General features: G+C 43.1%; 1 protein-coding gene across 5 annotated transcripts in view; it reads left to right on the top strand.

Moving 5' to 3' along the window:
* Positions 1-15,881, top strand: part of DYM (dymeclin) — a 150,073-nt gene that overhangs the window by 109,733 nt on the left and 24,459 nt on the right. For all 5 annotated transcript variants that reach the window (XM_052670060.1, XM_052670065.1, XM_052670061.1 and 2 more), the window contains one exon: positions 14,288-14,470. In XM_052670060.1, the coding sequence (XP_052526020.1) occupies positions 14,288-14,470 (183 nt within the window). The remainder of the gene's footprint in view (positions 1-14,287; positions 14,471-15,881) is intronic.

Genomic DNA, 15,881 nt, shown 5'->3' with positions numbered 1-15,881 from the left:
TAAGGTGACCCACTCTGCTTAAAGCTCCTCCATCTGCAACAGCATGAACATGGGAATGCCCTTACCCAGTGCGTGTGGGTAACTTGAGGAGGATTTGATGATGTAGGGCCACAGCTGTGAGGAGTCACATATTTGGGATGAGTTCAGTGTTCCTGATTGCCGGGATTGATAAGGCTCTGGGGCTGCATTGCTCAGAGGTGATTAACCTCCATTTCCTGCCAGCTTCTAGCTCAAGCAATTACACTGCTGCGCATTCTGACTCCTCCTTTGGTCTCGTGGCACTTCACTGATCTGCCCTGAAAAGTTGTGGGCTTCCAGGCAAAGGGAGGCTGTGCTGGTAGAGGCGATGGCTTTAATAGCTGCACATCCAAGCTCACTTCATTCTGTGCAGTGTCACACAAGAGTCTGCAGTCACCAAGCTCAGAGACACCGTGAGCTTTTGGTCAACCAAGTCCTGTCCAGATATCTTGAGAATAGGGCAGATGCCTTTAACACTGACTTCATAGACTTCATAGAATCATTAAGGTTGGAAAAGACCACTAAGATCATCAAGTCCAACCATCAGCCCATCCCCTCACTGGTGGATACAGCTGAAAACTTCCCTTTGTGAAGCACTGCTGAGGAAGAACTCCCTTTCTCCTTTTTATGATGTAGGGCAGGAGGCAGGGGAGGAGAAGGGCAGCAGCTGGAAAGGTTGCTTTAGGGGATAATAAAATCACAGAAGTTTACTGCCTGTATTTTGGGAGAAAAATGCATGCTCCCATGCATGCCTTTTTTCCAAATTGCTCACATGGCAACTTAGTGTAAGGCACTGTCAGTTGTCTAAATAACATTGGCAGCAAGATGTCATTTGCTGAAGGACATTCTGCTTCTGAAAGCTTGTGTTCATGTTGTTTGTAAGAACAGTTGTTTGTTTGCATTTATATTACTGCAAGAATGCTGTAAGGAACATGAGGAGCGAAGGAGCTGGACACTGAGATAACATCATGGACTGGAGTCCTGGATTCTATGTTGGCTGAAGGATTTTCTCTTTTTCTATCTCTATTTGAGCACTGTCCAAGCATAGAGCAAAAGAAATCCTAATTTCTCAGTTTGAGCAGAAGTGATGTTTCTGCCATAGCTAGCTATTTAATGTAAATGCAAGATTTTTGACCTAATACCTGTTGATCTGTGATAGTTGTAAAAATGTGGGATCCCCCATCGCCATATTTCTTGGGGTTGTCTTGTGTATGCTGTGGGCTGGAAGAGAGGAGGGGAGAGGAAACCTCTTGGCCCTAGAGCCCCTCTTGGCCCTACAGCCCCTCATGACCCTGCAGCTCCTCATGGCACTGCACCTCTTCATAGCCCTCTGGCATACAGCAAAGCTGTGGGTATTTTTGCTGTGAACCCCAATAAGGAACTGACCCAGCTGATTGTTCTTGCTGAGGTTTCCTGGGCTTTAGTAAGAAAAGACAAATTATTTCATTGTAAGGCTAGACCAAGTTCATGGTCTGTGAGGCAGAAAGCCCCTATGAGCTGTGTGCAGTGCAATTCATGTGCAGGAAGAAGTCAGAGGAAGGACGAGAGCTTTATTTTCGTAGCAACAACTACAGCTGTGGAATACATTTCTGTCAAGTTTCCCCTGTCCTTAAGTATCTCCACCAGTCTCCAATAAAAAGAAGAATCCACTCCATTTTGTTTATGGCTTTTTTAGGTTCAATGAAAGCACAGTCCACAAAATTTAACTTAACAAGGAAAGTAGGAGAATGTTGCTTCTTTTCATATAAAGAAAAGTTACGTAGGTGTGTGTATCAGTGGTTTCTCCCGATTTCAGTTTTTAAGGCATGAGCGTAAAGAAAAGAAAGAAAAGAAAGAGGAAAAGTCAGTGGTAGGAACAATTTCAGTTTCAAATAGCTTGACGTGCATCATCCCTTGGGGCTTTGGTGTGTATTGGGCACCATAGTTTTAATTAGGTTTCTGCACTTGTTTCAGCATCGTCTAACACAACACAGGAGCCGGGGCTTTGTGGCAATGGAGCCCAAACTCCATCCGGATGAAGCTAAAAGAAATAAGGAAAAATTCTAGCAATTACCCATTTTGTGCCGATATCTTTGTTTCCCATACAGGGCTATCTCTAAAACACCACAACTCACAAAGTTGTCAGCAATGGAAGCAATGCAGTGCAGTTGGACTTTCCATAGTGCTCACAAACGCATTCCTCTAAATGTCTGAAGAGCCATCCTTTAAACTCTGTCCCGAATTTGTTGATTCTGTGTTAGTTGGGTATAGAAACGAGTGCGTGTTTCCAAAGGGAAAACATGCAGAATGTGGATGCAGCAAGCCGTGTTTGCAGTAGCAGTGTGTGGTTGTGCAGTGATTCCTTCCCTGGCTCCTTCCCAACCTCGTTAACGTTACCTGCTGAGCAGAGCAGTGTTACATGGAGCCGTGGAATTCTGCACACGTCAGGAACAGGTTGCCCAAGGAGGCTGTGGATGCCCCATCCCTGCAGGCATTCAGGGCCAGGCTGGATGTGGCTCTGGGCAGCCTGGGCTGCTGGTTGGTGACCTGCACGCAGCAGGGGGTTGGAACTGGATGGGCACTGTGCTCCTTTGCAACCCAGGCCATTCTGCGAGTCTATGATTCCCTGGTTTTAGTAACGAGAAGTAAACTTTGCATTTGTGTGATGAGATTTTTCTATTTCTTTTTCGTATCCTCCTCAGTCAGTGCTCTGTAATGGACCAAATGAAGCCCAATATTTAGATTCCTCTTTGATTTATCCTCAATTTACATGGTAAATAGAAAGCAGCTGTGTGCTTAAGCATTAATTCTTGAAACTCTTGGGCCCCTCCAGCGTCATCTGGAAATAATGCAGCTTGTAAAACACAGCTAAGAAGAAAAAGCAATGTTTGTTTTATGTGGGATGAATGACTTCAGTTGGGGTCCTTCTAATGCGGCCATTAAGAAGGTTATTAAAAAGCACTATTACCAAAGTGCTTTCAAGAAAAAGGATTTTTTTGTAACTCGTATCTTGTTATTGCAGTTGATTATCTTCAAAGCTGTGAGTTCTTCTGAAATAATCCTTCGTTTTAGGTTCTTTAGCAGAGAGCCAAACTAATCTCCTTCCTGTACACAGGGAGATGTTGAAAGGTTTCCCTATTTCCTTTCCTCCCTGGGAAGAAATGGACTTGTACAAGAGAGGTCTCCATTTTTATCTTAGGAATTTGAGATTGCTGAAGAGTAGTTAAATCACGTCTGTGAGCTGCAGGATTGGCTCTCATAAATGTAAAAGAACAAATCCCCAGTCTCAGTGTTTTCTGGATGTAGTTAAGTTACAGTGGAGAAAGCTGGTAGTGCCACAGAACCAAAGAATGCATCGCGCCTTATGTGCATGCAGTGGAGCATCCAAAGCAAAGTCATTGTTCTAGAAGTGCATATTATTAATAACTGTAGGCTAAAAGCTTTTGTCCACAATGTGTGTCTATCATCACGTTGCCATATAACTCCTGTTCTGACACTAACCAAACCAATCATTCCGTTTAAGAGTTTGAGATTGCAGATGAGGCTCTGGTGTCTCGTGTTGCTGACTTTTTTTGACAAAGGATAACGTGAAATAAATGAGTGATTTCAGCCTATCCAGCACGTGGCACACATTAATTTTTAAACTACCTAAAGCAGTAGTTTAAGGCAGAGGCCCACCAGCAGCCACAAGTGCTCTCCAATAACTGTGTGCTACTGCAAAGAAATTGAACGTCTTCCCTGGGATCATCTGATAACTTCAGTAATGATGCAGAAATGAAATTAAGCCCACTTCCAAATAAACTGGTCAGTTATAATGGAGTTAGCGTGATACAATTAGTGTTATTCAGCTGGTAGTCTGTAAAAATACTGCCTTGTGGTAACTTCTGTGAGCAGACAGAATGGGTATGACTTGTTGAGCTGTAGAATTGAGTGCACCCATGGCAGAATGGAAAACTCTTAGCAAACTAAATTAGGACTCCTAATTGAGATATGTCCATATTTCATCAACACTGAAAAAGAAAAGCTAAGTCACTTCTTTTCTCCTAACTCAGAAACCACCCAGTTTTCACCAGCAGCACTGCCCAAGTCTCTTCAATGCCATTTTTGTCTCTGTTTTCTCAATTACCATATGTCATTAAGTAACTTCATAAGGTTTTTTTGTTTGTTTGCATTAGTCATAGAATCACGGAATCACAAAATGGCCCAGGTTGGAAGGAGCCTCAAGGACCATCAAGTTCCAACCTCACCCCCCACAGGCAGGACCACCAACCTCCACATTTGATACCAGACCGGGCTGCCCAAGGCCCTGTCCAAACCTGCCTTGAGCACCTCCAGGGAAATGGTTTGAAGTTGAGGGAGGGAAGATTTAGGCTGGATGTCAGGGAGAAGTTCTTTACTATGAGAGTGGTGAGGTGCTGGAACAGCTGCCCAGATGTGGCTGGGCTGTGGATGCTCCATAAAGAACTTCCCCCTGATATCCAGTCCAAGCCTTCCTCATTAACGAGTATGGACTGTTAATGGACTGAACAGATTCATCTTGGTGTACTGTTTTAGATTTTCTTGTTGGCTACTTTAACAAACCTCAAATACAATTGGACAAGAAAATGTTTTTTAGGCTGTTGTTGAGGTGTGATACCTGGTAAACCAGTATCCCTTCGTATTGTTTTTGGGTGTGGGTTCCAGCAGTTTAGGCTGTACTGAGTAAGAAGACAACCCTGTACCAACTTACCTTCTTTTTGATCACTCTGAGCCAGTGGCTCATGGGCAGAAGTGACACCTTCCATATCAGGTTATTCTTGGGTATGCCTGTCCCCACTCCATTATTGAGCCAGAGGCTATAAATACATTTTCTAAATATTAGTCATACCCTCCTGCGAATGAAGTACTTTTACTTTAAAGAATATTTCTCCTACATAATTCCCCTATTTTTATACCATCAAAAAATAGTCATTTCAGAATAGTCTGAAATCATCAACAGAACCCAAATCTAAAGCAAGCTCTTGTACTGAGTAATTGCAAATTTCTGCAGTTCTGTCTCAAATCTTTGTCAGTTCTTTTCTTAAAACAAATTGGAAATTTTCCTGAGAAAAAAGCTGTGTAAATTATCCTTAAACAGAGAGAACAAGCTGCCTTAAAATCCTGTGCTGAACGTGCTAGTGAAGTTCAGTCCGATTAGACTTCCTAATAGTAGTAGGAACAACTATTATTTTTTTCAGTTTTCCATTACTGCATCTTTTTGATAATGGGAGCAAATATATTGCTCTTGCAATATATAATATTGCTCTTTGCCAATGCAAGAAGATGTTCTTGGTTCCTTGTTTGGAGTTACACAGTTGGCTTATTGGTATCTGTTATTGGGTTACGTGCACAGATGGCATTAAATGTTATTCCAAGTAGGACCTCTCAACGCTGCTGCTCTGTTGCAGCAAAGGGTATAAACGATAGGACTTGTGTGTTTGTACTCAGAATAAATGTTTTGGAAAAGGCCACTTCTGTGAGCATTCATGAAATAGAAGATGGCATGGGCTGCCCAGGGAGGTGGTGGACTCCCCATCCCTGGAGATGTTAAAGAACTATGGATGGCAGCTGGGGATGGTCAGAGTGAGTGGTGGGCTGGGTAGGGGATCTTCTATGACCATAGCTAAAGACATTGCTAGAGTTTGGTTTAGAAATGGAGGAGCACTGTTACACGGTCCCTTCATCCCTCGCAAAAAGGAAGAGTAGGATCCCGTGCACTGATTTTCTGCTGTGCATCTGCTTGTGCTGCATTTGGACTGAGGTAGGACGTGGCACAAGCTGTAGGTCCAATATCTCACCATTAAGAAAGAAAGACCTCACAAGCCTTTCTGTAAATACCACTTATTGCTCCTGTGTAAGACAACATTTGTTCTGTTCAGAGTGATGGAGAATTTTGACATGCTTGGATGAAAAACAGTAACTACCATTCTTCAGAACATCTTTGTCTTTTATGTTTATTTATCATTATCGATACGGTCTTTACATGGTTTTCCTGCTGCCAAAAAAGTAGAGGAGGAAATGTTGGGAGCAGACCCATGGATGGCCTCACCCGTTTGGGGAAGGCCAAGTACTTCACACACACGGGTTGTGCAGAGCTTTTCAGAAGAAGCAGTGGTTTGTAGTGTTGGGCTTTGTCAAACATCCACCAGCAGACAGAGAAATGGAGTGCAATGGTTCTCCAAAGCATTTTTGGAAAGAGCACAATTTATTTTTGTGGCTTCGATGTATTTCAGCAACGTCGTAAACCAAATGTTTAGTGCTTCTCCAGCAAGGTTTTGATTGAAAAATGTAATGCTTAAAAACCAGAAGTATGTTTCCATATGTTACAAACATCCCAGTAATTCTGTTTTTAAATATTCAGCCTTGTAAAGGGCAGGAAATGGACACAGAAAGAAATCTGCACCCTTCCAGGCTGTTCAGTACTTAATGCTAATTGGAATTATTTTATATTACTTCTTTTCTATGTGAGACATCAGTGAAACACTGCAGATTTTGATGTCTCACCTCCTGTTTTCATCCACTTTTCTTCTGATTTTATGGGCACACATCTGGAGTAACCATTCAGTTTTTGGTTGGTTGCAGTTGCTTTAAAAAATAATAATAATGAAAAAATCATTTTTTTTAACACAGTCTCATCAACTGAAAATGTATCTGTCCTCTGTCTTGCTGTGGGGCTATTACCTTTAATGTCACACTATTTAATTGCTAAGGGACCAAATGATGGTGTGAAGGAAAGTAGAATTCTTTGGAAGCAATCAGCCAGTGACACTGAAAAATGCTCTTGGTATGAAGTGAAGAAGAATACAGAAATTGGACAGGAAGTAACAATTCTTGTCATGATATGGAAGGTAAAAATACAGCACTTTAAAGACTCTATGTGATTATAGTTGCACAAATGTGTAATTAAATTGCATATTAACACCTGCATCCATTGGGATAAAGGAAGACCTAAGTTTTCATTCATTATCGTGGCATCTGCCTTTGGAGCATTTAACTCTGCAACTTTAATTTTAAGGCAACAATGGGAAGTTGATTCATTATTGTTGTTGCTTAATTGACGTCAATGCTAACTTTTTTTTTTCTCCTAACTTTTTAAAGTCAGAGAAATGTAAGAAAGAAAAAAGCTGGTAGTCATTCCTCATCAGCTAATGAAATACCAAACATCAAGCCGCTTCAGGGAAATGTATTTTAAAATGTTCATTATGGAAAAAAGGCTCTGATAGGTGACCTTCATTCAGTCATGCTGTTCTCTGATCCCCTGCTCTGCTGGGAGATGTATGTGGTTGCACTGCTTTCCCCCAGAGTGGAGAGGTATAGGATTTTTTTTAGTGCCATTCAGATGTGTTATTGAAATGTGGGGTATGTACAACTCTTGTACATACTCAGGCTTGAGCCAAAGCGGAGTGAGTGTGGGCTGCCAGTGAAAAATAGGACATCTCCAAAGACACAGTGTTCTGCCTCATTTTTCTTGAAATAACACTGGTATGTAGTGTACAAGGTCTGCTGCACTCGGGTATTCATGTGCGTAATAACCCAAGCACTTGATCTTAATTGGATTGCTAAGAACAAGAACCAACTGTTCTGTTCTGTAGAGCAAAATCCCACCATCCTGTTCTGTGGAACGAAACCCAACCATCCTGTTCTATAGAATAAAACCAAACCATCCTATTCTATAGAACAAGAACAAACCATCCTATAACCAACCATTCTGTAACAAAACCCAGACCTGCCATTCTATAGGACAACCAGCCGTCCTATTCTGTAGAGCAGAAACCAACCTTCCTATTCTATAGAATAAGAACCAACCACCCATTCTACAGAACAGGAACCCAACGGTCACATTTTGTAGAACGAGAACCAACCTAAACAGAAGTCTTCAAATTACCCATCAGCAGCTCATTCAGAGCACTGGTAGAGAAATCAGGGACATATGCATTGCAGAGGAAACCAAAAGCTGGCATCTGAAGAAAGAGTTGCAGTTTTTCCCATTATGTGAGTCTCCATCTCTCGTCTTATCTATGTCTGTCGCTACTGTGCGTAACAAACCAGGGTACACAAAATTCAATTTTGTCCCAAAATAGAAGAGTCCTCATAAATACTTCAGGAAATTGGATTTTGTTGGACAATGCATTTTTTCCCCGTATTTCTATTACGACTTTTTTGCTTCAGAATCTGAAAAATGTCATCTGTTGATTGTATTTTGGTTTTTAAATTTGTACCTGTGTGCACAAACTGCTAGAGTTATGTTCTGTGGGTTTCAGCTTTTCCCAGTCTCACTTATAAGGTCTCATTTTCCAGTATTAATGCTGTGGCTGCTGTGTGCTTACAGAACATGAGCAGGAAGCTGAGCACTGCTCATCAGCTCTTGTGTGATCAGAATGGGTGCAGGACCCACATCCCTTGTTGAGAGGAATGCTCTTTGACAAGAAGATGGAATGTGGTAAGAACAGCATTTAATACAGAATCATAGACCCACTAAAGTTGGAAGGAAACTCTGGAGATCACCGGGTCCAGCCGTCAGCCCATCCCAGCACACCCACGAACCACGTCCTGTTTCTTTTAATACGATCACTTTCTTACATCTTTGTCATACATTTTCAAAGTATTTGCTGATGAGACTGAGTCTGAGTGCAGTATGAACGGGAAGCAGTCTCATCGCTGGTGGTGTATCTGCATTAGTCTTCCAACTGCGTCCCCAACCTTAAAACAGTTTGGGCCTGTTGGGAATCAGTGTTGTCAGGGACCTGAAATTTGTGCTGTGAACTTCTTAGCACTTAGGAAAGTACAACATGCAAAGAGCAGTGCACCATCATCACAAGTTTTACAGGCCTTTTCCAAAGCAGTCCCACCCTGAAGGCAAAAAGGCAGAGGTCTTGGGCTGCAGTGTGAGTTATCAGGCAAAACAGTGAGCAGTTTTCCACTTGGATTAGTATGAAAACTTGGTGCAGTCCATGGTTATTTTTGTGGATTCCATTGTCTCAGTGAAGTTTCAGCTCATAATCAGAATCAGAATTGCTCAGAGTGGTACTTTAAGTGGAGCAAAACTGCCATGTGTAGAAGGAAGGCAGTGATGGTTTCTGAATTTCTTAGCAAAGATGCTGAACCATAGCATTTAATCAGTGAGGAACCAGTGCAGAATTTCTAAATTTGGCTTCTTTGCAGTTGACAGCTCTAGTAAAGGGTTGATATTTGCTCAGTTTGTTTCTATGCTTTCTCAATTAAATTAGACACCATAGTGAGGTCTGTAGCAGGGAGTGATTTTCTTGGATGACAGTGATGAGTTCATTAGAAACACACTCTTAGATGTACCTGTTGCAGTGAGTGCCATAGTTGTTACTGCCTAATACAGTAGCAAGGGTGAAGGAAATAGCTGATGTTATAGGATATAGTCAGAGGTGATGCATAAACACTGGTATGCTGTACTGCACAGAGGAGGGTTTGGGTGGTGTGAAGGAAAAATGTGAAAGCTGTTTGGTTGGAGTTGTTAATTGGTCTTTGCTGCCTTTTTCCAAGATGTTACGCTTTTCTGTCTTCTTCCTGATAGAAATAAGGGCTTCTGTACTTCAACTCAGTGTCACATAGGGTAATAATGCAAAAAATGTGGGGTGTTCCTTTTTTGGAGAATCACTTGCTTCCAAGGGGTTTGTCAGTAGTCATCTTCAAGGAGCAAGCTTTTAGGTCTAGGCAGTTCATTAAGTAAAGCTTACATATTAAATGCAAAAATGTGAGACTTGATGTGGACATTACATAAGACCTGCTGTGCAATTTAAAGAACAAATCAGGAAGTGTCAGAGTTTCAGTTCGTGCAGCAGTAGTTATTGCATAAAACCTCCCAACAACTCTCCTGGTGACAATTTACAGCTATGTTGGATGTGGAGTGCTGGAATAAGAAACTTTTTCATTTGAGTAACTTCTTTAAAGTCCATGAACTCTGCTCAGGATAGACAGGTTCTGTTAATTAAAGCCTGTATCACAATTATCTGCCTGCCCTCGGATGGTGGAGGTGGGGTTTCACGTGAAACTCATCCTTTCCTGTTCTACCAGTCAAACTAAACAGCATCTTCGCATACCTCTAGGGAATACTGAATCGTAGAATCACAGAATCATAGAGCCTGGAAAAGACTTCCAGGATCACCAGATCCAACCCCAACCCATCCCCACATAGCCCTAACCGTGGCCTTCATCTTCTTCATTTCAAGGAGAAGTAGAAAATCTTTAGGGAGAACTTTTCCTTTCAGCAACAAGAAGACTTCACCTTATTTCAAGTGTGATTTGAGAACAATACTGATTCACAGGTTTAACTTGGATTTTCTACAGTATGAATATCATCATTGCCTTTTTTCCCAGTGATGGTTTCCTCCCAGGTTTTACAGGACCTGTCAAAATTTGTCATTTTGGCATCTGCAAATCACTGGAGAAGGAAGCTTTCCAACCCTTGGCTTTCCAGCATGGAATTCAGCATTGGGATTAGATGGGAGGTTCCCAAAAATGGAGTTTGGAATCAAAAGCCCAGGTGCTGGGCTGGGATGAAATGCTAGAAAGCGGGACTATCTAAAGTTCTTCATCATAAAACACCTTCTGCAGTTGCCTTACTGAATCCCAGTCTAAGAAAAATGCCAAGGTCAGAGTGTGTCCATCACTTCAGTGCTGTGTCATCAATTAGGGTCCGTCTGAGTGCTTCATCTTTCCTTTGAAAGTAGAGAAGGCCTACTAACAGAATAGCTTAGGAAACACAGCATTCTAGGCCAGTGTCTAGAAACTTCAGATTGACTTGGGAGCCCGACTTCCTGGGATCAATTAAAGTATTTCAGTGTGAAGAGTTTTAGCACTCTTTTGAAAGAGCAAGTGCACAAAAGGAAGAAGTGAAGAAGTAGCCAGGTGATGAGCAGTGGGCTGGGTACAGACTGCCTATAAAGGAGCAGAAGCATGAGGTTGCATGGGGTGTTCTTGTAAAAGAGTTGCAGAGTTGCGACTTCATGCAGGTACCTGCATGTCCTCAGAAACAGCTTGATACTTTCCTGCTATAAATGGGATGGCTTGACAAAACTGAGTTCAGTTTTGAGGAATGGTTCTGTTTTGCTTCCGTGCAAACCCTAAATTTTCTCTCTCAATACCGAACTTTCCCACCGTTCAACGTTATGGCCAAAAGCTGTCTTGGTTTGATGTAAACAAACCAAGACTATTGTGCTGCATACATGCCACTAAAGTAGAGGGGACAGAATCTCATTTAAGCTATTACATGTGTTGTCATGGACCTGGAGAAGGGCCATTCAGTGTAAGGCCGCAACCTTCATTCCACCTTTCCTCTCGGTATTCTCTCATTGGCATGGCAGCACAGCCACGAGCAGTCTGCCAAATCCAACCTGAATGCCACGTGGACAGCCCTCCTTTTTTCTCCTAAGGATGATCAACACTGAGAAGCTGGAGAGTTGCCTTTGAATTCTCTGGAATCAGGACATCATTACCTATTTTATTGTATTTCAGTAAGGACAGCAGTGGTATTTCAGGATTGCTCCAGCTCTCCCCAGGAGTTGCCTTAGTTTTTTGCTTCCAATCAGTGTGTTTTCTGTTAGTGTTTATCAAACTCACATTTTGGGGTATGGGTTTTGGTTTCTTGTTGTTTGTTTTTGTTCTTTGTTTGCAGATTACATTCTCATTTCTGCCCTCATTGTGTTTCCCTCTGTATTGTGTCAGCCTGTTTCCAGGCAGCCACTATCACTTGTTTGTTCCTTTTTCTTCTAACAAAGAGGCACAGGCAGCCCAGAACTGTGCCTGGCTCATCTTTATCTGCGATGGGGATATAACAGCATGGTCAGAAGAGTAATGTAGAGACACACAGCCATTGGTGAGGCTGCTCTCTGCCTGTGGCTGCTGCCTTGCTCCACGTGCAGCCAGAACACGAGCAGGCTTCTGCCTTTTGCCTAGTTCCTTCTGTTGGAAAATGGGGATATTTGTGAGAAGTGATTACATTTAATTTCTACCCATAAGAGAAAACATGAGGGTTTGTCTGTGGTTACCAGCAGTAATGGCAGCGCTGTGCCTGCGTCTCCTTCCCACTCTTATGGAGGTTTCCATCTCAGATGGAAATTTACATTTCTTTTGGGCTTCCATCTCAGAAAGTTGGCAATCAGCCCATAGCTTCCACATTTCCTGTAATGGTGGACATAATTATCTCTAAAGGCATAAACAAACAAACAAAAAAAAAATGGGGCAGACTTGCAGTCATTGCAGGCATCATCCTGAGAGCTGTTTGGTAAAGGAATACTGCAATTATTTGCAGTGTGAATAGTGCATGAATTTGTCAATTACAAGCAATGGGGGAAAGTGCTACTACTTCTAACTGCTGCTTAATAGATAGAAACTCACCTACCTGTCCTCTCCAACATCAATATCTGGCTTTTCCTATAGCAGCCTGTGCAGCAATATTGCTGCAGGGTTGTTGTGCTGATGCCTTAGCCATCCGTGTTCTGCATTTCAGCTGTGCTCAGGGAATCAATCTGCAGGGCAATGAACTTTTTTTTTCTCCAAGAGCAAGATGTTTTTGTAACCTTCATTCTATCTGTCCTGGCGCAGTGTCTGCATGTGGAGGTGTCATCCCCTGATACTGCAGACGCAGAGCAACAAACGCACACAGCATTTATCTGCTCTTCCAGCATTTCTCTTGTCTCATCCTAAGCTTTCTGCTTGTTTTCGCCTGTTTTGGAAACTTGTAAGCCTTTGCAGATTCTTCTGTAATCGCTAACTATAGGAGCATGCAGCTCTACAGATAATGATGCTGAGATTCAGTCCCGCGTCTGTTTTTTTGGAGCTCGTTCTTAGCAAATCCCATTCCTTGTGCAAGGTGCTCTTAGACCACAGGGACGGCTGTTCAACAGCTGAACAGCTCTGAGTGACTTACAGCCTTCAGTGAAGGGAAGCATCCTTTTAACTTTAACATCTGGTTTCAGATGCTTGTAAGAGCACCTGTACTACAGTGGTGGGAGAGTTTCTCTTTTCATATGTGCGCGTGCTGCCAACCTGGTGATTTTGGGAAGCATCCTTGCTTTGTGTTCCCACTGTGTAGGGGAGATACACAGGGCTGTAGATTTGTAAACATCCTATGTGTTTTAGGATCGTATCTCAGTCACTGGGTCATCCTGCTGTGTTGAAAAGTGAGCTAAAGCACTGCTCAGAGCTTCTTGAAAGCCACCATAACATACCTTATTGTGAAATAACTGCCAGTCCATGGGCAGATTCTGCTTGACCTGTGAGTTAAGCTGATCTTGGTTTTTCTTCAAATTCCAGCTGAAGCAGCTGTTCCAGGTTTTGTCCAGTACTTTGCATTATTTGCATTTAATGGCATCTAAGTGGGATGCTATTTCACAGCATTCAAACTAGAAGGCTACAGAGGACCCACCTGTGTTCTGAACTGCTTCAGTCAAAGGAGAATGCAATCCTATGGACAGGTGAAGTTGCAGTGATTGGTTTGTGAGGGTTTCTGCCAGCACTGTTAGTGTCAGCACAGCAGTAATTCCAGTGGTTGAGGCTGGGTCTTGAAAAAGGAGATCCTCACATGCAGGAAGGAGTCTATAACCTCCACAGTGAGACAGGCAGCATTGCTAAACAGTTTTCAAAGCGGGCATGGAGGGGATGATTTGGGGTTTGACTCGATGACTGCAGAGGTTTTTTCCAATCCTAATGTTCCTGTGAGTCCAACAGAAATCTGTCACAAGCATGGCCTCATTATGAGGTACTTACATGCCTCTTCTGAGTGATAACTCAGAAAATGACTGCTTTGCAAGTAGTAAGAGTAGATGCCAATGGTTTCAGTGCTCCTACCACACAAAAAACTCAACTGTTGATGCGATTCACATTCCTGGCAACCCTGTAGGGTCTCGCAGCCTGTTGTTTGATGTGCTGGAGGGACCTTATTCCTCTCTGACACGGACCAAACATAAAATGTGTTGAATTTAATGTATGCTGATATGTTGGAAGACCAAGATTGCTTAACCCTCAATGAATTTGGTTACAATATTTGCTCACTGGGACGAGCAGTGGCTCCGGCTGAGAGAAGAAAGCCATGCGGCTGAACACTGTGCATTTCAGATAAAATTTTGGTGATTTCAGGAGAAAACAGATCTCTTTGCCAGGACTCAGGGACGCTGGATTAGCTCACCATTGAGACACCGACCAGCCAATAGCTCTGTTAGTAATGGTCGCTGTGAACTGTCCTTGTTAACCAATGTGTTTTACAATGGAAAAGGGCACACTCACCTTCCTTTCTTTCTTGCAGGCACAAGACCTGAATGTGATTGAGGAGGTGATCCGGATGATGCTGGAGATCATCAACTCCTGCCTGACCAACTCCCTCCACCACAACCCCAACCTGGTGTACGCGCTGCTCTACAAGCGCGATCTGTTTGAGCAATTCCGGACCCATCCCTCCTTCCAGGACATCATGCAGAACATAGATCTGGTGGGTGATCCCTTATTTCGGGGCTGCGTATGCTTCTTTATTTGACCTTTTTATTCTTTTTGGAGGTGGGAAATACCTGTCCACTCTATGTTGACTCTTATCTCTAAATTGGAGAGAAACGGGTTCGAAGGACTGGACTATTTGGAGGATAAAGAATTGGTTGGATGGTTGCAACCAGAGAGCTGCAGTGAGTGGCTCTACATCCAGGTGGGTGCAGTGATGAGTGGTTCCCTCAGGGGTCTGCTTGGAACTGGTGCTCTTTAGCATCTTTAAGAGTGACACAGGTGATGGAGTGCAGTCTCAGCAGTTTGCAGATGACACCAAGCTGAGTGGTGCAGCTGACACAGCAGAGGGAAGAGGTGTCATCCAGAGGGACCTGGACAGGCTTGAAAAGCAGGCCCACATGAACCTAATGAGGTTCAGCAAGGCCAAGTGCAGGGTGCTGTGTCAGGGCAATCCCAGGTGAGTACAGACTGGGAGAAGAACTCACTGAGAGCAGCCCTGTGGAGAAGGATTTGGGAGTTTTAAACTAAAAGAGGGAAGATTTAGGTCAGATGTGAGGAGGAAACTCCTCATTCAGAGTGGTGAATCCTCACTTAGAGCTCCACTGCCCAAAAAGCTGTGGGTGCCCCATCCCTGGAGGTGTCCCAGGCCATACAGGACCCTGGGCAGCCTGACCTGTTGGGGGAAGCCAGCCCACAGCAGGGGTGGGTCTGGGGAACTTTAGGGTCCCATCCAACTCAGCCATTCAGTAGTTCTGTGATCATTAAGTTCCCTTCCAATCCAGTCATTTTGTGATTCTATGGCAGATAGAGACCTCTTCTGCTTGTCCAGAACCAGTCAAACCCTGGTGGCCAGGTCCTTCCACCTGCCAGCCTCCCACAGAAAGCAGCGTGCCCTTTCCTTTGTTACAGCTAAATGTAGGTTTTCCTCAGCAATTTAAACAGTTACAGTTCCTCCCCAAATGTATTTAATACAGGGTTACAGCATAACACCAATTACATTCTAAAACTATTTTAAGCTTTCCAAGGGAGCACACTGCCTTTTTAAATAGCTCCTTTGTTACAGAAGCAAGGATGTAAAAAAAAAAAAAAGATTTTCTAAAGAATATACCTGTCACCAGTTGGCAAGTGCTGGAAGCTCTCAGGCTTGCAGATCTGAATAAGAAATGGCATTCAGCTGACTCCTCTTCCACCCTGCCACATCCTCTGGTTCATACAGGGGTGGTAGTCACGCTGGGTGCCTTTGCATATAATGGCAATAAGCAAATGCCTCTTCTGGGATATCCTGTCTATCACACATCTCTTGCTTTTCTCCATGTAAAAGATATGCTTTTAAACCATATCTCATTGCAGTACCGTGCTATCAGGATTAGAAAGAACTCGATATGGAACTCCAGTTCCATTTTGTC

This window comes from Tympanuchus pallidicinctus, unplaced genomic scaffold (genome assembly GCF_026119805.1).
Source record: "Tympanuchus pallidicinctus isolate F22 unplaced genomic scaffold, pur_lepc_1.0 scaffold9, whole genome shotgun sequence".
NCBI classification, from domain to species: domain Eukaryota; kingdom Metazoa; phylum Chordata; class Aves; order Galliformes; family Phasianidae; genus Tympanuchus; species Tympanuchus pallidicinctus.
This window is presented reverse-complemented; position numbering and strand designations above follow the sequence as displayed.